The sequence below is a fragment of the Thrips palmi genome, unplaced genomic scaffold, assembly GCF_012932325.1.
Source record: "Thrips palmi isolate BJ-2018 unplaced genomic scaffold, TpBJ-2018v1 HiC_scaffold_19, whole genome shotgun sequence".
In the NCBI taxonomy this organism is placed as follows: Eukaryota; Metazoa; Arthropoda; class Insecta; order Thysanoptera; family Thripidae; genus Thrips; species Thrips palmi.
This window is the reverse complement of record NW_023144628.1, coordinates 1139829-1164592: the sequence shown is the minus strand read 5'-3', so window position 1 is coordinate 1164592 and position 24764 is coordinate 1139829. Positions and strand designations below refer to the sequence as shown.

The following is a 24764-nucleotide window of genomic DNA, read 5'->3' as shown; positions in this document are numbered from 1 at the left end:
TATCGCGCTGTCATGTCGCGCCGCTCGGCCTACACGGAAAAAAAGGATTAGTTGTAACAACTAACATGTTGGTTGGAATGCGTCCAAGGAAGATTTTAGTTGCTGCGGCTAAAAGTTTGCTGCAGGAGCAATAATACTAGTTTGACCAACTAACAAATTAAAGTTGGTACAAGGATAAAGTTGATTGTGCCTACAATATGTTAGTTGTGATGACTAACATGAGCGTCACGAGAGAAAATAAGCTTCGTATAAGAAAAACCTTCAGCGGGTATCGATCGCGGAATCTGTGATCTGAGAGCTGCTGAGGCTATCCACTCCGCTGTGGTGAGCTGATAGCGGGAGAATGCCCAATGACGCTGATACAGCAAACTAACCGATGCTAGGACAAGCGACGATTAAATCATCGCCCGAAAGTCGGGTCTCCTAAGAATGTCCGCAGCGCAGTGGGCAGCGTCTCTGATTGACAAACGACAGATCCTGAGTTCGATTCCCGCCGCAGACTTTTTTCTGTGCGTGGTTTATTTTCTTCCGTGACGCTCGTGTTAATCCTCACAACTAACATAGTGTAGGAATAATCAACTTTATCCTTGAGCCAACTGTAGTTTTTTAGTCGTTTCAACTTATAAATTCGTTCGAGCAGCAAACTTTTAGTCGTGAAAACTAAAATCTTCTTTGGACGCTTTTCAACTAACATGTTAGTTGTCACAACTAATCCTTTTTTTCCGTGTAACGACCCGCTAATTCTCCAATCGCGCTATTCTCACTTTTGGGGGTGCTTGTACCGCCGCATCGGCCGCACCGGCGATACGACGCGACACTTTTGGGCGCATCAGGCGTCATCGACTCTATCCGTTCTGATCGTCACGCCAGGCAACGCCAGGCAACGCCAGGCGTCACGCCAGGCAACGCCAGGAACGCCAGGCAACGCCAGGCAACGCCAGGCGTCACGCCAGGCAACGCCAGGCAACGCCAGGCAACGCCAGGCAACGCCAGGCAACGCCAGGCAACGCCAGGCAACGCCAGGCGTCACGCCAGGCAACGCCAGGAACGCCAGGCAACGCCAGGCAACGCCAGGCGTCACGCCAGGCAACGCCAGGCAACGCCAGGCAACGCCAGGCAACGCCAGGCAACGCCAGGCAACGCCAGGCAACGCCAGGCAACGCCAGGCAACGCCAGGCAACGCCAGGCAACGCCAGGCAACGCCAGGCAACGCCAGGCAACGCCAGGCAACGCCAGGCAACGCCAGGCGTCACGCCAGGCAACGCCAGGCAACGCCAGGCAACGCCAGGCAACGCCAGGCAACGCCAGGAACGCCAGGCAACGCCAGGCAACGCCAGGCGTCACGCCAGGCAACGCCAGGCAACGCCAGGCAACGCCAGGCAACGCCAGGCAACGCCAGGAACGCCAGGCAACGCCAGGCAACGCCAGGCAACGCCAGGCAACGCCAGGCAACGCCACTGGACGCGCGCGCGGAAATGTCAGGGCCAGTCGATGCCGCACCACTCCCACTCGGAGGGCCATGTCGCCCGGCCTAGTACATGTTTTGCCAGAGGAAAAATTGATGAACAACAACAACAACGATGACGACAGTTACAATAACAACTTCAAACAACAACAAAGACGGCGACGGAAACAACGACGATGAGGACGCGACGACGGCGGCGACGACAGCTGCTACAACAACAGCAACACACAGACAACGACGGTGAAGACGACAACGAGGACAATGATGATGAAAGGAAAAGGAAAAGGAAAAGGAAAAGGAAAAGGAAAAGGAAAAGGAAAAGGAAAAGGAAAAGGAAAAGGAAAAGGAAAAGGAAAACGCGAAAACGAAAACGCGAAAACGAAAACGCGAAAACGAAAGCACGAAAACGAAAACTTGAAAACAAAAACGAAAACGCGGAAACGAAAACGAAAACACGAAAACGAAAACGCAAAAACGAAAACGAACAAAAATCAAACAAAAATCAAACGAACAAACTAACAAACAAACAAACAAACAAACAAACAAGACGACAAACGACAACGACGGCGACGTCCTCGAGGACCGCGTTCCCGGGCAGCTCGAATTCCCTCGGCGAGCGTGCCTGATGAAGGCGTCTGCTAATCGCATCGCTAACGTCGCGGGGCCATCGGCGTCGAGGCGTCCTACGGCCCCTCCGGCCTCCGGGCCGCCGCGAGGCGACTAGCCGTGGCCAGCGAGGCGCGTCGCAACGAACCGAAACGATTCAATGAAGGGGCCCAGCTCGGCCGAGGCCGATGGCTGGGCCGATCCGAGGCCGCCGGATTTCGTCGAGAAAAATAACGTTGCCGGCTTATTACGCACGGCCTCGGCGCGGCCGGGACGGCCGGGACTCATCACGGCGTCCCCTTCCTACTCCCTCCTCTTCTTCTTCTTTGCCGGCGCACCTGAGGCGCCGCCAGCCGAGGCCAGCCCAGACCAGCCACCCCCCGAGCGCGATGATCGCCGAGCTCTCCAAGTAAATTGCACGCGTCCCGGGCCTAGAGGGCGGCCCAGGGCGGCCCAGGGCGGCGCGGCGCGCTGACGCGGGCTAGAGGCCCTCGGCGATGATGAAGTGCAGCGGCGCGGCGGGGAGGGCCGCGTTAGCAGCCTCTTGTTGCCGTGGCGCACGGCGAGGCACGCCGGCCATCATCATGCCGGCAGCGTGCAATTTGAGGATCGGGGGGCAGCCCGGGGGCAGCCTCGACGCCTGGCCGCGCAGAGCGCGCTCGCATCGCCGCGAACGACGCGAACGTAGCGCTGCGTGCGTGTGCGCACTGCGCACGCCAAGGGCCCAACCATGGCCCAACCATGAGAGAAGGGCCCAACGGGATGAACCAGAGCAGTGCGGCCCAATGATCCTGGACTGGAGGCAGTTCCAAACCGATTTTGTTCCTTCGCAGCGGCGTCGCTTTTGAGTTGTCGGGCGAATAGGCGAATTGCCCCTCCACACACACACACACCCGCCGATCGGGCTACCGGTCCACGCTGTGCGGCACAGGCTCGGACTGGCCAGGGCAGACAGGCAGAAAAATATGCCGGGGCCTTTGGATTTGTGACCAGTAACGTCACGAAGTTGGTCAAAAAGTGATTGAATCTCCGAAAGTAGCCGTTTTCGCTGAATTTGAGCGGCCACTGTGTCCAATCTAGTTGCCGTAAAAGGCCTCCTTCGACGTCCTAGTATTCTTAATACCCTACTCTTTCATGCCCTGTATCGGGAAGACGATGACCGCAACGATTTTGGGACCAAAGTTGGTCAAAAAGTGGTCGAATCTCGGAAATTTGCTGATTTTGCTGACTTTGGGGGGCCACTGTGTCCAATCTAGTTGCCGTAAAAGGCCTCCCTCAACGTCCTAGTATTCTCAAGACCCTACTCTTTCATGCCCTGAATAGGGAAGACGTTGACCACAACGATTTTGCCTTTGACCGCAATGATTTTCCGACCAAGTTGGTCAAAAAGTGGTCGAATATCGGAAATTTGCTGATTTTGCTGACTTTGGGTGGCCACTGTGTCCAATCTAGTTGCCGTAAAAGGCCTCCCTCAACGTCCTAGTATTCTCAAGACCCTACTCTTTCATGCCCTGTATAGGGAAGACGTTGACCACAACGATTTTGCCTTTGACCGCAATGATTTTCCGACCAAGTTGGTCAAAAAGTAGTCGAATATCGGAAATTTGCTGATTTTGCTGACTTTGGGTGGCCACTGTGTCCAATCTAGTTGCCGTAAAAGGCCTCCCTCGACGCCCTAGAATTCTTAAGACCTAGTCTTTCATGTCCTGTACGGGAAGGCTATTGACCGCAACTAGTGTTGGAGCGGTAGCCTCACAAAGTTGGTCTTGAAGGGTAAAAACAATGATAATCGGGGGCCTTTTGCGGTCTTATCTGCCGGGGCCTTTTGGGGGCCAGTCCGAGCCTGGTGCGGCAGTGCGTCCTTCCCCGCCCCTCTCGCCCCGCTCTGCCCCGCTTGGACTGCCACGCAGTGAAAAGAAGTCGACCCCTGCAGAAAGGGGCCTACTTTGTCAGCAAAACGCGGCCATACGTCCTTGCCGTCCTGCCGTCCTCCCCGTGGGATCTGTCCCGCCCGGCCGACACCGGCAGGGCGGGGGCAGGGCGTGGCAAGGGCGTGGCAGGGCGTGGCAGGGCGTGGCAGGGCGTGGCAGGGCGTGGCAGGGCGTGGCAGGGCGTGGCAGGGCGTGGCAGGGCGTGGCAGGGCGTGGCAGGGCGTGGCAGGGCACGCTCGCTTTTTCCTGCTTCCGTGCCAGTCACGCGCGTGCGTGCGTGCGCAGTCACGCCGTCCATCCGTCAGGACGGCCTGTCTGTCACTTTGCCTGCTTTGCGCGCCCCTCTGGGAGCGGGCTAGCGAGCTGTAACGGGCTGTGGCGGGCTGTGGCGGGCTGTGGCGGGCTGTGGCGGGCTGAGGCGGGCTGTGGCGGGCTGAGGCGGGTTGAGGCGGGCTGCTGCGGGGCACTGGAGGGCCTTGAGGGAAGCTCGCTCCCGCTTTGTGGTTGTGGCCACGCGAGGCATCCCCGTGCCAAGCCGGGCCTCCAAGTCCGGCCGGCCGGCCGGCCGGCCTGTGTGTTCCTTTCAATTTAGCAGAGCCCCCCGGCCGTCGCCCAAACTGGTCCAACTCCCTCCCCTCCCCTGTCGGCCTGGAGCCGCTGGAGAGCCAAAGGCGGCCAAAGGGCCTCACAACATCCGAGCGCTCTGTCTCACTCACCCGCACGGGACGCCCGTGGGTGCGAGAGAGACAGGCGGCGTCCCCGCGGCAGCGCGTTTCCAGGCGGCCGCACGCACCACGCAGCACAACAACGGCGTTCCCTTTATTTCCACATATTTCTCCCCCGGCGCCCCGTTCATTGCGCTCGTCGCGTTCCTTCTCGTTCATTCCGCCGCACGCACCGGGGCGCCGCGCCTCGCTCCGCTCCGCTCCGCCCTGCGCCGCTCCGCTCGCCCACCTGCGTCCGATCCCGGTGCGATCGGGGGAACGCGAACAAGAAGAAAGTGGCCGGGATATTTACTGCTTCAAATCCCCAGTCCCCAATGCACCGTGTTTCCCCGGCCATTTTATGGTGGAGTGCCACCAAATAGGACTCGAACTAAGCGAGTGACCCCACGAACGGATTGCTCTCCGAACGAGGAATCCATTGGTGGGGTCACACGTTCGGTTCCAGTCCTGTTTAGCGACTCTGGAGCTCAAAACGCGTCTAGAGTTTGGGCCGCCTGCGCCGGTTCTCTGGCCCACTGTGCGGCGCCCCCATTTTCCCAATCCCGTTGACGTGATTGCGCGCCGCGCGCCGGTCTCGCATCGAGCCGGCAATCTCGTCGTCGTCGGTGGCCCACACCGTAACCACCCTCCGCCATGCAGACGCCCCAATGACGGCCGTCAGGACGCGACCAATCGAACCACAGCCAACGAAACCCGACGCCTCCCCAATCAATCCGGAGCCCCTAACGAGCACACGAGCCATTCGCGCTGTCTCCCTCGCACCCTCGCGGGACGCCGCCCCACCCACGGGTGCGACAGAGACAGAGCGACGAAGCGAGTCCTCGGAATCGCAGTGTAGGCCGTCCGTGTGCCAGCGGCCAGCCCGCGGGCCGAGGGCAGCCGGAGCGAGCGTCCGTCCAGTCCGTCCCGGCAAATTGGCCGGGCGACCTTGGTCCACCTTGGTTCCGGTCGGTTTCGGTGTTCTCATGGCCGCTGACTGTAGACTGCTGTAGACGCTCACATGCCAGAGGCTATGACATTCGCGTGCGCATTGAGATAACGCATCCTCGACCCGTCCAGTCCACTCGCTCGCAAGTGGCTCGCTGGCTTTCGGCTTGTCGGCGTGCGGGTGCCGGGCCGTGCGGGCCGGGCCGGGCCTCCAACGACCGGGTACACTGTACATTCCCCGCGATCGAAAGGCAAACAACCGCAAACAACCGCCGCCCCGAGCAGGCGGAGCGCGGAGCACGCCGTCGTGCGGCAGGAGGGTGCGACGCCGCGCCCCGCCGTGTCGCGCCGTGTAGTGTGCTCAGTGCACACGGCCGGGCCGCGTCGGGCGCGGCCGGCACGGCGGGGGCTGCAGCCCCAAAGTCAATGACATCCCCGCTTGCAAACAGAGGGGCGCCGCTGGCTGCAGGGCGCCGCGCCGCTACCGCCACTCAAACACGACGAGGACGCTGCCGTGCACGCCACTGACCCCGGCCCCGCGCCCCGCCCCGCCCCGCGCCCCGCGTAGCCGGTGGCCGGTGGCGGGGGGGGGGGAGGGGGCGACAGAGCGACGAAGAGACCAGACGATAAACTAATTGGCAGTGAATGGATCATTCGGCGGCGGCTGCAATATTCACCGCGACCGTTCTGTCGTTGTGACCGGCGACTGCCATTACCGGCACGGTGTGCGGGCCGCCGAGCCGCGGACAAGGGGCCTCGCCTTGCATCATGGACGAGTATCGAGCAGGACGGCCGCCCCGCCCCGCCCCGCCCCGCCCCGCCCCGCCCCGCCCCGCCCCGCCCTTGGACACGGCGGCACTGTCATTGCCGCAATGAACCGTCCGTCTCGCTCTACACACCGCCTCGTCCGCCCGACCTTGCCCGCGCGTTTCCGTTTTCATGGTGAGGTGGGGCGGGGCGGGGCGGGGCGGGGTGGGGTGAGGCGGGGTGGTTGGAGCCGTGACCAGGCGGGTAGGCGCGTGACTTAGTAACCGCACCCGATCACCCCGTGCCCGCACATGCCTCCTCCAAGACCGCCTCCTAGTGGCGTGGGCGTGCGTGGCATGGGGCTGCTTTGGAATGCAATATCGTGGAACCGAGACCGAGGCCCCAGGCCTGGCGCGTCCTTATCAATAATTTCGACTCGCGTTCCAATAAATTCTCCATCCGGTTGGAATGGGGTCCCGGAGGAGCGGAGGATCGAGGAGGCATCGCCGCAATCCCGCAACGCAGCGACGCAGCGCCGCGGCGCGTTTCCAGGACTCGTATTCAAATCCAGAGTCTGTGGCCACAGGGTATCCTGTACAGTACGCCCTGCGCCCGCCTCTCGAATCCGCGTGTTCCGGGACGCCACCCTCTCGGCCTCCAGGGTCTCCAGTGCCTCCAGCGCCTCCAGGGCCTCCAGTACCTCCAGCGCCTCCAGCGCCTCCAGTGCCTCTAGTGCCTCCAGCGCCTCCAGTGCCTCCAGGGCCTCTAGTACCTCCAGGGCCTCCAGCGCCTCCAGCGCCTCCAGGGCCTCCAGGGCCTCCAGCGGCTCCAGTGCCTCCAGCGCCTCCAGCCTGCGGGCCCGCACTCGCACTCCCACGACCCACACGATCGCCACGAGTACGAAGCACGCAGTACGAAGGGCTCCAAGGGCTGCAAGGGGAGGGAAAGGGGCCCTGGAGGCACGCCCTTTGCCGCCCGGATCGACCCTTCACCGTCATCGCCCTCCTCGGCTTCATCACACACTGCTGATTGCATTACTGGGGCCCGCTCTCTCTCCCTCTCTCTCGCACCCTCACGGCACGTGCCACATGAGTCCGAGCGAGACAGACAGCCCTGCTCGGAAGCAGCCCACACCGCATGCGCTAGCCGCGAGCGGGCGCGAGCCACACACAGTGTGGGCCCACACAGTGTGCCACTACACCGGCCAAGGCCGAGCGTGATTGTCACATCGAGTCCAATGAGACCCCGCTCGGGCGCACGGTGTCAATAATGCAGGCTAGACCCCAGGTCTCTCTCTCTCTCTCTCTCTCTCTCTCTCTCTCTCTCTCTCTCTCTCTCTCTCTCTCTCTCTCTCTCTCTCTCTCTCTCTCTCTCTCTCTCTCTCGCACTCGCGGGGCGTCGCGCTGGCCGTGGGGGTGCGAGAGAGACGGAGGAAAAATAACGAGGCCGTGATGGACGGCGAGGCCGGGCGAGGCCCTCATTCCCCATAATTTGAGCCGCAGCGGCGGCAGCCTGAATTCCAAGGCGTCCGGGCCGCCGAGGCGCCGAGCCCCCTCGAGGGCCGTCTTCAACTTCTGGACCGGCGCGGTGCGTCTCCTCGACTCGGAGAGCAGCGAGGGGGACCGCGGACCGGGGACGGGGGCGGACGCGGAGTTTCAAGTCGTCGCCGAACGCCCTCGTCGAAACATTCCTACTCTACAAACTCAAGTGTGTACATAGTACACTCCACCTGGAGTAAACATGCATGTACACTTCAACCTGGAGTGTACTTAGCATGTACACTTCAACCTGGAGTGTACTTGGCATGTACACTCCAGTTTGGCTTGTACCTTCAGGTACACTGTTGCTGGCTCCCTGCTGCAGGTATGAGCCACCTGGCATGTACTTGGCAAGTACACGCCAACCTGGAGTGTACATGCCAAGTACACTCCAGGGTGAAGTGTACATGCAAGTACACTCCAGGTGGAGTGTACTATGTACACACTTGAGTTAGTAGAGTACGCTGCGAAAAGTTTTGGACCGCTAAATGTGGGAGGTCTTCGGTTCCCGTACCTTCACTGCGAACCATGGGAGGAAGCCGGGTCCCTTCCGCTATCCCATTAGCTAGGCGGCTTGGCTCCCCCTCCAGGGCGTCCAGGGCAGGGCGTCCAGGGCGTCCCCGGGGAGCACCCCGTCACCCCGCCTCCAGGACACTCGGACTGTCCGACACCTGGCGCGGCCTGGCGCGGCTCGCTGCAGCGCCTCCCCCCCTTTCCCTCCAGTTCTCTGTTCCCCTCCGAGTCAACTTCTCAATCCCATTCCCCGACGCCACCCTTTCCAATTTCTCGGCGCCATTCTCCCCGCCGCGGGGCGCAGAGCGGAGCAGACCCTATATTTTCTAATGTAGTTCTCACCTTATTTTCTCCGCCGGCCCCGCCTGGCCCCGGGCCTCCTGGTGTGGTGCCGTGGGGACGCGACCCGCTCCGTACTCTCCGTGCTTTCCTCAACTGCTTCTTTACTATTTCATGACCCCCTCCCCCACCGCCCCCTCGCACAGAGGCCGTATTTGCCACCCTATACGGCCCACCGCGCGCGCGCGCGTGTGTGTGTTCCTCCAAATTCCCCCCGTATTTTTCCCCTCGAATAATATTCCGAGGCTCGCGCTGCTGTGGGACCGTTGCTGCGGAAATAAAGGCAGAAGTGCACGCACGGTTGAAAGGGGGAAAGAGGGGGGGCACGCACGCGCACGATCGCCGCCCCGCCGCGTGCCCGGCACGCCCGTGCGCCCTATTGATCTAGGCATCTGGGGGCGGCGGGCCGAGGCGCGCGTGCCCTATCTCTTGTCCAGGAGGACTTGCACACGACGGCGGCAGGGACGTCCACGGCCGGGCGCGCACTGGGCCAGAAGGCCGGTGGAGGCGGCCAAAATTCTAGACGCGTTTTGAGCTCCAGAGTCGCTGATTGGAACTCGAACCGAACGTGTGACCCCACCAATGGATTGCTCTCCGAACGAGGCATCCATTGGTGGGGTCACACGTTCGGTTCGAGTCCTGTTTGGCGACTTTGGATCTCCAAAACGCGTCTAGAGTTTTGGCCGCCTCCCCTGGTCTTCTGGCCCACTGTGCAGTGGCGTGCGCGTGCGCGCTGATTGGCTATCTCTGTCTGATTGCCTGCCTGCTGGCGAGGCGCCGCGGTCGTTCAAGGAGATCATCATGGAATTTCAAACAAGGCGCGCGCCGCGCGTCGTTCATGACTTATTTTTTTTGTTCGATATCAAAAAACTGGCGGTGCGCGTAACGGCCTTCTCGTACAGCGGCTTGCCCCTCGTAAACCATTTTAGCGGCCGGCGCGCTGCTCGGCGCTGCTCATCGGAACGTCGGGGATTTGGTGGAAAGGGGGTGGGGGTAATCCGCGGTGCGGAAACACCGGCATGGCCGAGGCCGTGGCCCGTCGGCCCCATCGGCCCCCGCCGGGCTGGCTGCGGGGGCTTTGGACTTTATCCCATCATTCTTTGCGCGGGGCGTTCACGTTGGCGGCGTGGCTGCCCCCTGGAAGGCCTGGAAGGCCTCGAAGACCGTCATTACCATACGAGGCGAGGCGTGCCTAAGCGGCGCCATAGGCCATAATTCCGGGAAAGTGACGTAAAAGAAAGAGGCTGTAAGGCGGTAAGCGGGGGAACAATGCCGGCCAGGTCGGGGCAGGGCGGGGCAGGGCGGGGCAGGGCGGGGCGGGGCGGGGCGGGGCGGGGCGGGGCGGGGCGGGGCGGGGCGGGGCGGGGCGGGGCGGGGCGGGGCAGCCTCCAGTGCAGCTGCGAGCGTGGCCTGGCCCTTAATGGTAATGGCAATGGCTGGGTAGGCAGCCGGCCGACTGCGACGCGCGGCCGTGCGGCGGCCTGCCTACCCTCGCGTCTGCGGGCGGCGGCCGCGCGCCTCGAACTGCTGAAGCGAGACTGGACGTTGACGCTGCGGCGCTCTGTCCTTTCTGTTGCAGAGTAACTCCTGGCGGAAGGCGGACGGGCAGAGGGGCGCCGCGGCGCCCAGGGGCCGGCGTGGACACAGCGCCCTGGTGTACCGCGGCAGCATGCTCGTGTACGGCGGCTACCGCGACCTCCGGGGCTCCTCCAACGAGCTGTGGGCCTTCCATTTCGGTACGTACTACGCGTGCAGGCTGCCGGCTTGCCACGGCTTGCCGCGGCTTGCCCCTCATCCGCTTAGAGCCCGGCGGAGTCCCTCGCGGAGTCCCCGCTGCGACCCACAGTGGGCCAGAAGACCGGTGGAGGCGGCCAAAACTCGAGACGCGTTTTGAGCTCCACAGTCGCTAAACAGGACTGGAACCGAACGTGTGACCCCACCAATGGATTCCTCGTTCGGAGAGAAATCCATTGGTGGGGTCATTCGTTCGGTTCGAGTCCCATTTAGCGACGCTGGAGCTCAAAACGCGCCTCGAATTGTGACCCCCGCCACCGGTCTTCTGCCACACTGTGCGAACGGTGCTTGGATTCGCCCTCGCCCCACCGGCCCCACCGGCCCCACCGCTACACGGAACCTTCGTTAAGACAGGGAGGGTGGCGACGAGGAAGTTGCGGAGGCGCGGGAGGGTTGGGGCTGGGGGGCTCTCGCGTAAATACCGAGTTGCGGGAACGCGGGCTGGGGCCTGCGGGCTGGGGTGTGAAGCGATAGTGCGAGGGGCTTCGTGGGGCTGGCGTGCCTGCCCGCCACCCTCCACCGCGCGTGGCCAATCTCGATTTGGCTGCCAGTGTACACACTGCACACGGCAGCGGGGGCTGGCAGCGGCATAATTCGATGAAACAGCGCCGGACGGACGGAATGTGGACTCTTTCCCAGTTCGCGTTTGGATCGCGGGACCCCGATTCGATCAATTCGCGCCTCCTATTTGTTGTAAAAATATTCTCGTCGCCTTTCCAGAAACCGAGTCGTGGCACATCATCAGCTCGGGCAAGACGATCAGCAAGTCGGACAACATCCCCCCGGCGCGCCACAAGCACTCGGCCGTCATCCACGACGACACCATGTGGGTCTACGGCGGCATGACGGACCTCAACGAGCGGCAGGACCTGTGGCGGATAGACCTGCGTGAGTGACTCAGTGGTGCCAGTGGACTGATTCCGAGAGTCGCTAACGTCGCTGTGTCTCTCTCGCACTCGCGGGGCTCTCCGTAGATAGGCGCTGAAAAACGACTTTCGGAATTAGTCCAGGTTTGAATACCAACATCGATGCCATGTGTGTGTGTGTGTGTTAACCCGGTGGTTGTTTCTCCCTTTCCAGACCGGAAGCGCTGGTACTGCGTGCGCTCCAAGCAGGGCAAGTCGGGCCCCGGTCCGCTGCACTCGCACGCGGCCTGCAAGCTGCCGGGGTGCATGCTGGTGTTCGGCGGCGAGCGCGCCGGCCAGCCCAGCGCCGACCTGTGGCGCTTCCACTTCGGCACGGAGACCTGGGACCGCGTGGCCGTGGACGGCCCCAAGCCGTCGGCGCGCGCCGAGGCCGTCGCCCTGGCCGTGTCCGAGCTGCTGCTCGAGGCCGCCACGGAGGACTCCTTGGCCACGTCCCCCCGCGAGGCGCGCTCGCCCCTGCAGCACCAGCCGCTGCGCCGCGTGCGGGCGGGCGGCTCCGTGGACCGCCAGGGCAGCGGCCGCATGTCGCTGCACAACCGGGTGTCGCCGTCCGGACAGCCCGGCCTGGCCGCCAGCGAGAGGAAGTACGTGTTTAGGCCCGGGGCGCACAACTACGTGGATGGCAGCGAGGACAAGGACAAGGAGAACAGGTCACCAACGCCACGGCTCTTTAGCATGTCCGCTATATCGGCCCTGCGGCCCAGTGCATGACGGGAGGGGGCACCCGGGGGGGGGGGGGGGGGGTAGTAGTAGAGCGATTACTCACCGGCATCAGCGGCGCAGTTATGCCGACGGGGTTCCGCAGCGTCAGCAGACTGGTTCCGAGAGTCGTTCTCGCCTCTGTCTCCGTCGCACTTATCCGGGACGCCCGTGAGTGCGAGGCAGAGACAGAACGACGAAAACGACCCTCGGAATGAGGCCGCGCGGCTCGCGACTGTGGCGAATCAGCGAGAATGGAGTCAGCGGAGGGTGGAGGGGAGGGGGGAGGGGAGGGGGGAGGGGAGGGGGGAGGGGGAGGGGAGGGTGGAGGGGAGGGGGGAGGGGAGGGGGGAGGGGAGGGGAGAGGGGAGGGGGGAGGGGAGGGGGGAGGGGAGGGGGGAGGGGAGGGGGGAGGGGAGGGGGGAGGGGAGGGGGAGGGGAGGGGAGGGGGAGGGGAGGGGGGAGGGGAGGGGGGAGGGGGGAGACCGCGGCGGCCGCGGGGGATGAACACTGGCGGTCGGCGCGTCGGCGCGCGGCGGGTTGCCGGGGCTTTGCTGTTGATCGCCGGGGCTTGGGGCGCCGTCGGCGGCGGCGAGGCGGGGCAGGGCGAGGCAGGGAGCGTGGCCGGGAATTCAATGAATGCAATGATTTGAGGGAGACAATGGCCGGCGATTTGCACCTCCGTCGTGCCGGGCCGAGGCAGGGCCGAGGCCGCCGCTGGGGCTTGCTGGCCGCTGGGCCGTTTGTCAAGCTGGACCGCCCGCTGGGAGCCTGCCTGGCACAGCGCACTAGGCCTGGGCGATTATTGGTTGTAATCGTAATCGGCCGATGAATAAAATAATCGCGATTGGTGTCGATTAGCAGTTCGGTAATCGGTAATCGAAAACGTACACGATTAATCGAAAATCAACGATTAATCGGGGGAAACCGATTATTTGGAAATTGACAAACAAAGGTTAATAATCGTATTATTGTGAAAATAGCATGTAATAAGAGGATAGGAAAACCATTGGCGCAACCTCGAGTGTCTGAGACAGCTTTTTCGTGCCTTAACTGAAAACTTTTCAAGACTTTTCCGCTCAGAATTTGAACAGGTGATGGATAGAATATCCGATAATGAGACGATTAATCGATAATCGATCATCGTTAAATAATCGGTCAATCCTTCGATTACCCAACCACTAATCGGGGGTTTGAAATAATCGGACGATTAACAAAATAATCGCGATTATTTTCGATTATTCGATTAATCGCCCAGGCCTACAGCGCACAGCGCAGGCCGACATGGCCGGCATGGCCCGCCCCGCCGCCCCGCCGCCCCGCCGCCCCGCCGCCCCGCCCGGAACGCCATTGTTCCCGAGCGGCCTCCTCTCCAATGTATGGAGAGGATTCAACCGCACCCCACCCCCGCCTGATTGCACGATGGAATGGAAGCCGTGTTGATACTTTGTATTTTTGCCTCGGCCGGCAGGCTATTGGATATTGGATTCCTAAATACAAAAGATCTTCCTCTCACTGTATTTTTTTTGGTTGCCACTCTTTTGGCAGCATGCCTTGGAAGCAGAATCAACAGCCTTGCTATATGGCACGATAAATGGAGGTGGAATCCCTGTAGGTTCCACTCAGTAGAACGCAGACTGCAGACTGTCCTGCCTTGAAATATAAACACCCTTTCTCCGCATGTAGCTCGAACAACCGCATGTTCTACTTCTTTAGAAAAACGTATTCCCTGGCATTAGTAAAATCGTAGTTTGTCATGTATTTTTGTTTTATAAAGCAAACGATGTAACGTAGAGTTGTGCGTACTTTTCGATCTGAGATTCGTACTACTTTCGAAATGTATTTTGCTAAGACGGCGTTAGTCGCGGCGGTGTAACAGTGTGCTTGGCTGCGCAGGCGGAACGGGCTCGTCAACGGGCACCACAACTCCAACAACCAGGCCAGCACCCCTAACGGCTTCGGCTCCAGCAACCTGGGCTTCCTCAAGGAGATCTCCAAGCTGTCGCAAATCAACCTGAGCCGCCTGGCCCACCACAAGTGCAACTACTCGGTGCTGGACGCGGAGGAGGGCGAGCGCACGGTGGACGAGGACGGCGACGGCGACGGCCAGGTCGGCCCGCGGAGCGCGCCGCCACACACCAACGGCAGCGACGCGCCGCCCACGTCCAAGCTCAAGAAGTCCCAGTCGGCCAACCTGCTGTCGCGGCGGCCGCGCCCCACGCTGTAAGTACTCGCGGAGCGGCTGGCTGGTGACCTAGTTCTTGTTGCCGGCCTGCCGACCGACACCGAGAGTCGGTTTCGTCGCTCTGTCTCTCTCGCACCTGTACGGGGCGCCCCAGGAGTGCGAGAGAGAGAGAGAGAGACAGAGTGACGAAAACGACTCTCTGAATCGGTCCCTCCAGGTCCAGCATCCCGAGGAGAAAGCCGCTGCCGCGCGACAACGTGTCCGTGCCGAACTTCACCACGCTGGCGTCCACCCTGCCGACCCCCGTCCTCACGCCGGTCAGTAACCCAAAGCAACATTTTCGTCGCCGTATTGCCTCGGCGCGCTCTCCGCGGCGCTGATGCGAGCCTGCTTGGCGTGCTGCAGGTGGAGGCGGCGCGCCTGGTGTTCCTGGACTCGGACGAGCCCGAGGAGGAGGAGGAGCTGTCGCCGCGCGGCGAGTACATCCGGCCCGCGTCGCCCGGCGGCCCCGTGGGGCCCGGCACCCCCGTCACGCCGGGCGTCGGCATCCCGGGCAGCGCGAGCCGCGACTTCAGCCTGCTGCACCAGCAGTTCACGCCCAAGCGCCGCTCCGAGTCCTACACCTCGCACCTGGGCCACGCCGCCGAGCTGCAGCAGCGGCAGCTGCAGGAGGAGCAGGACCTGCTGCGGCAGCAGCAGCTGGAGATGCAGCAGCAGCAGCAGAGGGCGCAGCGCACCATTCCCAAGTCGGCGTCCGTCCGGTTCCAGCCGCACCTCGAGGAGGTGCGTGTCGCCTGTCGCACAGTGGATATGCCAGACGACCGGCGGTGGAGGTGGCCGGAATTCTAGACGCGTTTTGAGCTCCAGAGTCGCTTGATGGGACTTGAACCGAACGTATGATCCCGCCAATGGATTGCTGTTCGAAAGGGGAATCCATCGGTGCGGTCACACGCTCGGTTCGAGTCCCATTTAGCGACTCTAGAGCTTCAAACGCGTCTAGAATTTTTGCCGCCTCCACCGGTCTTCTGGCCCACTGCGTGTGGCCGTCCTGGCGTCCTGGTACACGCCGCACGGCCGCCTCATGCTCTAATCCACCCTTCTTGCCGCAGGTGTCCGACGAGAACATCTCGAGCACGTCCGACTACGCGAGCATCGAGACGGTGAACCGCCTGTCGTCGGCCAGCACCTGCAGCAACAGGCCGTCCCCGGTGGACTCTGGAGGTGCGTCCGCAAGGGTCGTGCTGGCCTTTGCCGCCACGCCGACGGCACGCCGACGGCACGGGGCGGCACGGCGGCACGGGGATGGGGCGCCAAGCAAACAGCGCCAACTGGGTCGACTTTTAAAGAGCACCGCCAATTCTGGCGCGGGAACAGGGCGTCCTCGTCATTAGACGCAGGTGGCCCGGCCTGCCCACCACCGCCTCCCCCGCGCCGCCCGCGCCGCCCCCGCCGTCGGGGTGGCGTCGGCGGCGAAGTTAGTTAAGCAAAGAAACGATAAAGAAAACAGGCTGTCGGCACGGGGCGAAACGGTTGTCGGGCCGCGTCGCCATTGCTCGTCGTGGTGCGTGGCTGCATGGCGTGGCGTGGCCTGCTGTTGACCCAATCGATGTTGTTGGCCAAGCCGGCCGGGGGCTTGACTTTGGAGAGGCTCCGGAAGCCAGCGGGAATCCACGGCCCCCTTCTGTCCGTCCTGTCCGCTACACTGCTCTGACACTGGCCGTCTGCTCACAGGGAAGTCCGCGTCGCGGCCGGGCTCGGGCCGCAAGACCCCCCTGGCCGCCAGGGAGGGCCCCATCAGCTTCTGCAACCCCAACTACATGGGCCCCGAGGCGCGGCGGCAGCAGCAGCAGCAGGCCAGGAAGTCGTGGCACGCCGGCATGCTGGGCCTGTCGCCGACCTCGTCGCCGTCGTCCTCGCCGTCCGCCGCCACTCCGCAGCAGGCCGCCGCGCGCCTCCTCAACTCGCCGCCCGACTCGCTGCTCGAGGACCCCTGCGGCAGGTCCACCAGCCAGTGCTTCCAGGTCGGTCGCGTCTGTTTCGGTTTGACCGCGTCGGGGAACGAAACGTGTCTCTAAATGCTCTGTCTCATCAGGACGAAGAGGTAGAGATGCAGCAGATCGGTTCTCCGCCCAAGCGCGCGCCGCCGCAGTCCCTGGCGCTGCGGAACACGGCGCACCCCGCTTGCAACCACCACCACCAGCACCACCAGCACCACAACCACTCGGTGAGTAGCCCTGGCCGCCCTGGCCCTAGCCCGCCTGCAGGCTCACCTTCGGAGATGGTGACCGCGGCCTCTGTTTCCCAGATGCGCGGGCCGAGCAAGTCGCGGGCCAGCAGCGCCTCGCGGGCGGAGCGCGGCATGGCGCGGACGGAGCTGGACGCGGAGGACGCCGTGGACGCGCCGGCCGCCCGGCACCAGCCCGCCGCCGTCTACATGTTCCTGGTGGGCGGCAAGGAGCACGGCCAGGTGACCGTCTTCAGGAGGCCGCTGTCCGTCTGGAAGCTCCTCCTGCACCACTACGCCTTCTGAGACAGCTGCGCCAGCCCACCCCACCGCCGCCGTCAGAGTACAAACGGAGCAAACGGGGACCCTGCGAGTGGCGGCATGCGCTTGGACTGCTGGCTCCCAGGGACCCCGGGTGCCTCGATTGCTTGCATTGCGGGTGCATCTTTTTGCGCAAAAGAGTCTAGCTTTGCGCCTACTCCTGATTCGCATTCATGTTGCAGTGAGAGTAGTGCCAATTTTTGTATTCTTCCATGAAAGAACAATAACTTTCAATAGGATTAGGTGTGTTGTTATCTTTGAGTAGGTGAATTTATCACAAAAAGTCCATAGGGAAAAAAATGTATTACCGTGCCAAAGTAATTTTGACCCACTCCAGACTAAATTGACAGAGCGGCAAGTAAATTTATGATCTTTGCTGAATTAGTGGTGTGGTTTTAGTATATCGAAAACACTAAATCACATATAGAATTTAAAAGAAATTTTTAACAAATCACTTTTTAAAGAGTCCTTGAAAGAGATCAATTTGTAATAGATCATCATTTTATCCAAGGGAGCAAGTTAGATGCATTTTTGTGAGGTATTTTTTATAACTGGAGAAACAGAGAAAGGATTTTTTTGACCGTCCAAAAGAGCACAAAGTTGGCCTGATGTAGAGGAAGTAGTCATCTGAATTGGTAACCATGCGACCGTCCAAAGTATTGTTTTGTGACCAACCCAGATATCATGAAAAAAAAAAAGGAAAATCCGATGAAATAAAACTCATTTCTTTTTTTCCTGCTTCAAAAGTACAACTTCTCTTTAATGTTTGTAGTTGCAACTCTTAATGTAACCCATGTGTTGTTGATTTTCTCAATTTTTATATTTTAACTCTTTTCAAAGATCTCCTTGTTAAGTTTAAGTTTCCTTTAGTTCAATTCATACTTTTCATTTTAAGTCAGAGATTTAGAGTCATAGTAAGAAGAGGAAGAGTCACTCCCAGCTTGTTCGATTTTCAAGCAATTTGAGTAGTGTTTGAGTTACTGTCTATGAAATCTCATTTTTTTCTATTGCTGCAAATTTTGTATCGATGCAGCTAAAATGACTGGACTGATATATAGAGCAGCAGTGAGTCTGAAGGTAGAAGAACCTAAAGAATATACATTTCAATTCAGTTTTCATCCAAGATGTTTTTCTAAATTTCATATAATTTTGTGAGTAAAAGTACAATGTTGGATCTGAATTTTCTTTTATAAATTGAAAGAGGGGTAACTAGACAGTTTATAAACAACAACTCCTTAAGTGAATTTTGAACTTTCTGATTTAATATTCATTCCAGTATTTGTACCAAGTAGTTGACTTAGAATCCAAATAAAGCAGCTCCAAAATCAAACTTTAGTGTTTTCATTATTTTGAGCATCACTTGAGGGATGAGATAACATTATCACAGCAAACATGCCTCTTTTCCCTGCTTAATAGGGAAACAATCCACATTTCATAACTTCATCAATTTTACAGAATTGATGGAAAATATGAAAAGAAAAAAAATACATTTACAGATAGAACCAATCAAAACAGATACACTTATAACAGAATCTTGAGCGATTTTGGCTACCTCAATAAATATCATACCTCACACAAACATATTACAAACCTGCTTTATTATTTAAGAAAAGTAGCAACTAAAATGTATGCACACCTTTAGTATCATATGACACTTGCAGTTTCAAATGCAGAGCTAGTTACAAGACAGTACAATAACCTTACTTTAAAACACATAAATCGTGAGATATTATTACAAAAGCAAACAATGATGATGATGTATATGAGTTTCAATGTAAAGTTGCCTAAAATTTAATTAAACTTCAAGTTCATAATTCTAAAACAAATTAAGTCATGAAATATAAATGATTGAAAAGTTTCACATGAATGTTAGTTATTGTCCCATCGGCTTCTTTTCTTTTTTGAGTCTGATTTGTTGTAACTTCCTCCATCATCGCTAGATGAGGATGCTGCCACAAATCCTCCGTATGAACCTGAGCTTTTCATAGGGGCTCCACCTAAGTAGGTGCCTGAGCTTAAAGTGGTTCCTCCAGAGCTATTGCTGCCCCTTCGACCACTACCACCATCTCCGCCCCTGTTATCAGAGTCTGCTTTCACAACACCATAGTCTGATTTCTGGTTTGTTTTCTCCCAAGTTGTATCTTCTGAAGCAGTAAATTGGCTCATGTACTGGGCTTTGAAAGCATCTCTCATAGCTCCAAGCCTGGCGGATCCAGGCCCTCGAGATCTTTGAGAAGCTTCAGACGTCTTCATGAAGCAGAAAATAAGATTAAGAATCAATCAATCAATCAAAATTTTCTTAAAGTGTCACAAATTTGATAAGCTACTACTTACTGAGGAATAAGAATTGGAGCTCTGACTTCCATAGGCTGCAGAAGCAGAACTGCTTGGCTTTTGCACACTGCTACCACTGGCACTATCACTGCTTCCAAATCCGGGCCGTTCTCTGAACCCAAGACCTTGTCCACCAACATTCATTTTCTTTCCCTTACTTCCCTTGAATCGAGATTTCCTGAACCAAGCACTCTGCAAATTGAAAAAGTCTCTCAGGATTAATTTTAACATAACAGGTATTTAAATACTTCAAATATTGAAAGACATAAGATGAGGTGAGGTGAGACAAATCAATATTTAATCTTACCTGCATTGCTAGGTCCAGTAATGTTTCTGGAACCTCTTGATTGGCTCCTTCCAAATTACGTACCAAGTGACCAGCAAATTCCTTATCTTTATCGGTTACAAGAGTAAATGCTGTTCCCTTCTCCCCAGCACGACCTAATTTGAAGAACACAAGATATAAGTATGTGCTTAACAAAATGAACAAATTTTAAATACCCATTCTAAAATTAGTTAAAGGCATTTTACCTGTACGTCCAACTCTGTGAGTATGGGTATCAATGTCTCGGGCGATATCATAGTTCACTACAGTTCTTATGTGGGGAATGTCTAAACCACGAGCTGAAAGCAAAATAATATAATGGATTAGAGCACGCTATAGAAAAAATACATTTGTCTAACAATTTCAATTTTGAAAATGTTCAGCTATCTTTTACTTACCAGCTACATCTGTTGCAACCATAATATGACATTCCTGTTTCTTAAAATTTGTGATGACTTTATTTCTTTCCAACTGATCCATATCACCATGTAACAACAAAACCTCATACTCCTTCAGCTTTAAGTTGTTTGCCAACTCTTCAGCATTTGCCTAATGAGAGAAAATATGAAAAATCTAAACTGACAAATAAAATGTAAATCTTATATCTAACAACAACACACATACCTTTTTTGTGACAAATATAAGCACACTACCAGCTGATAAAAATTCAACTATGTGACCTAACAACCAAGTCCATTTTGCTGCTAGAGAACTCAATACTAGTACAATTTGAGTAACATCTTCATTAGCTTCTCCAACATCACCTTGAACAATCCTTACAGGATCCGTCAAAACGTCACGAGCCAGCTTCTCAACCCTTTTTTTAAATGTGGCACTGAACAGTAGTGTCTGTCGATCTGGCCTGACATGATTGCAAATGGACCGGACCTGAGGTTCTGAGAAGAGAGAGATTGAGGTCAAATACTGCTAAATGGAAAGTCTATGAAAAAATTAAAAAATCCAAAACTTACCAAAGCCCATATCGAACATTCTGTCAGCCTCATCTAATACAAGGAATGATACTCTTTCCAAATTTGTAGCTTTCATTTTAACTAAATCAATCATTCGACCGGGTGTGGCAACAACAATTTCTGCTCCAGATTCAAGAGCTTTGCTTTGTTCCCACTTTGACCCGCCACCATAGCAGCAGCACACTTGCAGTCCATACACTTTACCAAAACGTTTTGCTTCATTATAAATCTAAAGAAACATAAATTAGTTATAAGTACGCCCTCTAAATTAAGTGATCCTAACAAGATAATTTAGTACTGCAAAGGCTTACCTGCTGAGACAGTTCTCTTGTAGGAGCTAAAATAAGTCCGATAGGGCCATCACCAGGCTTCAATTCTCGTTGGTCCATGATATGGACAAGCATAGGCCAGATAAATGCTGCAGTCTTACCACTTCCAGTTTTAGCAATACCTGCAAAGGGGGGAAACATATTAGTATAGACATTTTAATTTTTAAAAAGCACACAAACAGAAGTTCTTAAGAAAAATCTGCTTACCAATTATGTCTCTCCCTCCCAAAGCAGCAGGAACAGCCTGTGCCTGGATTGGTGTAGGTTTAGTGTATTCAAGTTTTCTGATAGTTTTTAAGAGATTATCATCAAAACCAAAATGAGCAAAGCTTGTGACTGGGTGCGGGGGTGAGACTCCGGTCACCTTCAGTCCCAAAGTAAGACGAAGATCAACAACTTGTTGATATTTCAAACTACTGATTTCTTCATGCACAGTATAAAAGTTCTTTTCAAATCGACAATAATCAATTGTTGAATGGTCAATTGCTGGCAATGGATCGATTATCTACAAAGGAAGCAAGATGCAAGAACAAGGGATTAGAACTTGAATGACTTGTGAAAAAATTTTTGTCCTTATTACAGCTGATATTATTAAACTCACTTTCTTCTTTATTTGAACAATAGGATTTCCATCTTCATCATACTCCATGTCATCATCTTCATCTTCATTTTGCACACCTGCCATGGGATTTTCCTCCATATATCTGTAGTAAGATTCCTCTACATCCTCACCATCAATATCATCTCTTACACCTTTGGCTTTTTCCTCCTGAACTTTCTCTGTCTTTTTCTTTTCTTTCGTAACTTGCTGTTCTATGCCAGCCATGAATGCATCAAGAGGATCTTCTTCTGAGTCAGAGTCTTTAGCGTTGCCCTGATATGAGGGGCTTCCAGGGGCAGGTATGTAGGCAAGTTGGGGAGCTGTAGATTCGTCATCATCGTCAAAATACCTGCGCAACAGGAACAAAAACTTAGTTAAATCTTCCTCTACAACCTTCTTCAAAATCATACAACGTCAATGTGTACTCACTCATCTTCTGTCTTGGCCCTCTTTTTGGGACCGCCCCAACCACTAGCAACCATTGCATTTTGTGTGATCGCAGACATGGTGGAGTAACCGTGCTTGCTCACATTGCTTGTAGGCGGAGGAGGTATAGCTGCAGCTCGCTGCTCTCGCTTTGACATTTGAAAGCCACCGAAGCCAAAGCCTCGGGGCTTCCCGTCCCCACCTTTGTTAAAGCTCATTACTTTTCTGAAATTAAAAATAAAATGAGATTGGACTTGTTCCAATGAGCATACCTATGACTATGCTTTCATAAATTGTCATTAAAACTAAAGAGGGAAGGTGTACTGACGGGGAGAACCGCTGCTCAAAAGTCATGTCTAATATTTTATAAAAGCAGAATTTGGGTGAGCAAAAAAGTATACTTTCGGTTGATAACCTAGCAAAACACTGCACTGTTTATGGTGAGTGTGTTTACCATAAGAGACAGGCTCACAACGTTAGCAAGGCACGCAACCAAAGAAAACCGTGAACAATGACTTAAAATGAGGAATGGGGACTTCTCTCTCTGAAAATAACAACACTAAATAGAAATAAAAATTTGTCAAACCTCTCGACTCAAATTCTTCAACAACAACAAGGGTGAGAAACACTATAGACAGAACGGCTTTGGTTTGGTGCGAATACTGTTTCAGTTCAGTTTCCGTTCCGAGTTCCGCGTTCCGTTCCGTAGTTCCGTTCCGTTCCTTGTTTCGTGGTTCTCGTCGTGTTTGGTCGTGATCATAAATGTTGACGAGCTAGATTATTCCTTTTGATGTGTATGTTGAGCAAGTTTTTCACGATTTGTCACAGTTGACAGCAGTTGACAGAGCCTTGGAGGCTGGGGAAAGTGGTCACACTCTGCCATCACCGATTGGGGTGTTTTTGAGATAGAAGACAAGTCTAACCTCTGCTGCATGTGCTGTTCGGTTGGAGTAAACATAACAATATGACAAGGTTTGCTAGAGCGAAGGGCTCGAAGTCCTCGAATTCCAGATCAGCAGAAGATGCCACTGATTGGAAAGAGTTCAAACGCCAGCCTGAGAAACCAACGAATGAATATAGTGCTGTAGTGAAGAAGACCATCAAACAGATCAAGGAAGGTGGTCCCCCAAAGGCATCAGCTTGGGCAGATTTCGGTGTTACTGCGCCTCAAGCAACGTCGAAAAGCAAAGAGAAGTCTTCAAAGGGTGAAGAGTCAAATGAAAAGCCGAAGAGAAAACGAACACGAAAACAGAAAAAGCCTGTAGGAGGTGATGGAGATGAAGGAGCGAACAAGAAGGTAAAGCCGGAAGATCCTGAGAAATCAAGTCAATCTCGAGAGAATTCCATATCAAATGAATCCAATCCAAACGTAAATGGAAAGTTTCCAAAGGACAACGAGTCCATTACAAAGCCGAAGAGAAAGCGAAAGCACAAAAAGTCTGTTGGAGATGAAGGGGACGAAGGAGCCCAAAAGAAGCCTAAGGCGAATGAGCCTGAGAAAGCAAGTCAATCTCATGAGAATTCCACATCTAATGAAACCAGTCCACACAAAAATGGAAATTTTCAAAAGGGTAATAAGTCCCATAAGAAGCCAAAAGGTGAATCCAATGCAAACCAAAATGGGAAGTTTCAAAAAGGCAACCAGTCTATTAAGAAACCAAAATCTGGTATTCAGCTACCAGATGGTACATTCAAGAAAAGGAAACCAGTGGAGTCTCGCACTCTTCAGATCAATGGCACATCAGTGCAAGTTATAAAGTTTGATGGGTACGATATCAAACAGGAAGATGCTGTGCGGCTTAAGGAAATTCGACAGAAAATGCATGAAGCGGGCATCCCCAAAGCTGAGATTGATATGGCAATGAAAAGGGAACGAAGAAATGCTGAGAGAGCATTGCATCGCGAGCTAAAGAAAGTATGTTCTGTTATTGGGGGTGTGAAAGACAAACTGACTTTTGCTACTTTTACTCCAACTAAGCTGGATTTCTTTATCACTGTTCCAGGTATGCTTCAACTGCCGCAAAGCTGGACATCCATTATCCGAATGCCCCGAATTGGTCTCAAGCGAATTCAAGAATGTAGAGAAAACTGGCACTAGCAATATTTGTTACAAATGTGGTTCTACAGAACACACGCACTTTCAGTGCCAAGTCAAGAAGAACAAGGAATACAGCTTTGCCACTTGCTTTATTTGTAAAGAGCAGGGCCACATATCAAGCCAGTGCCCTGATAATCCTAGAGGACTGTATCCAAAGGTAACATTACTTTATTTCATTCCCTCAACCCTTACTCCTTTTCTTTGTGATGATTATTATAACACGGTGTTTTGTTATTTTGCATAACAGGGAGGTTCCTGTAAAGTCTGTGGTGAAGTCACTCATTTGAAAAAAGATTGTCCCCAGCTTGCCAAGGACAGGACTGAGAATGTTGTTACTCTTGACACATTTTCATCGACCAGCAATGTGGAGAGCCTGGAAGACAAAGTGAATAATACCAAGCCCTTCAACAAGACTCCTAGACAAAATAAAATAATAAAGTTTTAAGTGGAGGCATTGTATCTTTATTATATTCTTAAATAATTGGACAATAAAATAAAGCAGGCAAATCTGTAACTTCTAATTCAAATTATATTGGTACCTTGATTCCTTGCTCAAGTTTGGTTATTAGGTTTCACAGCTACAACATATAAAATTAAAAACTGTTGAGGGATGCTGCCTTGACACTGGGACCACTTGCATGAAACAAATTTGATAAGATATGTAACGAGATGGGAAGCTCAAAATGATACTAAATAATACCAAATTACCTAAGTGACGGGTACATTTTGGTCAATCCAAA

The 24764-nt window shown here is 55.1% G+C and overlaps 3 protein-coding genes across 5 annotated transcripts in view; 2 read left to right on the top strand and 1 right to left on the bottom strand.

Annotated features, from left to right (window-relative positions):
* LOC117646210 overlaps positions 1-18270 on the top strand; it is an 18910-nt gene extending 640 nt beyond the window's left edge. The window contains exons 2-10 of the mRNA XM_034387017.1: positions 10371-10527; positions 11306-11473; positions 11666-11942; positions 14107-14290; positions 14897-15178; positions 15505-15616; positions 16127-16416; positions 16488-16619; positions 16701-18270. Coding sequence (XP_034242908.1) covers positions 10461-10527; positions 11306-11473; positions 11666-11942; positions 14107-14290; positions 14897-15178; positions 15505-15616; positions 16127-16416; positions 16488-16619; positions 16701-16925 — 1737 coding nt within the window. The 5' untranslated portion in view covers positions 10371-10460 and the 3' untranslated portion in view covers positions 16926-18270. The remainder of the gene's footprint in view (positions 1-10370; positions 10528-11305; positions 11474-11665; positions 11943-14106; positions 14291-14896; positions 15179-15504; positions 15617-16126; positions 16417-16487; positions 16620-16700) is intronic.
* LOC117645832 (ATP-dependent RNA helicase DDX42) lies at positions 18181-22651 on the bottom strand. Of its 3 annotated transcripts, none has more exons than XM_034386281.1 (12): positions 22513-22651; positions 21930-22151; positions 21501-21849; positions 21107-21404; positions 20882-21021; positions 20571-20799; positions 20224-20495; positions 19998-20148; positions 19806-19898; positions 19582-19715; positions 19275-19466; positions 18181-19187 (listed from the first exon to the last, which is right to left on the bottom strand). In XM_034386281.1, the coding sequence occupies exons 2-12, from the start codon at positions 22142-22144 to the stop codon at positions 18810-18812; spliced, it is 2451 nt and encodes an 816-aa protein (XP_034242172.1). In that variant the 5' UTR covers positions 22145-22151; positions 22513-22651; the 3' UTR covers positions 18181-18809. The 3 variants fall into 3 exon arrangements, with proteins under 3 accessions (XP_034242172.1, XP_034242174.1, XP_034242171.1); XM_034386283.1 differs by lacking the exon at positions 22513-22651 and adding an exon at positions 22381-22496; XM_034386280.1 differs by lacking the exon at positions 22513-22651 and adding an exon at positions 22255-22385.
* A 202-nt stretch (positions 22652-22853) lies between these two features.
* On the top strand, positions 22854-24538 carry LOC117645833 (zinc finger CCHC domain-containing protein 9-like). Its single transcript, XM_034386284.1, has 3 exons — positions 22854-23841; positions 23930-24181; positions 24272-24538. The coding sequence occupies exons 1-3, from the start codon at positions 22891-22893 to the stop codon at positions 24467-24469; spliced, it is 1401 nt and encodes a 466-aa protein (XP_034242175.1). The 5' UTR covers positions 22854-22890; the 3' UTR covers positions 24470-24538.
* Positions 24539-24764: the final 226 nt, after the last annotated feature.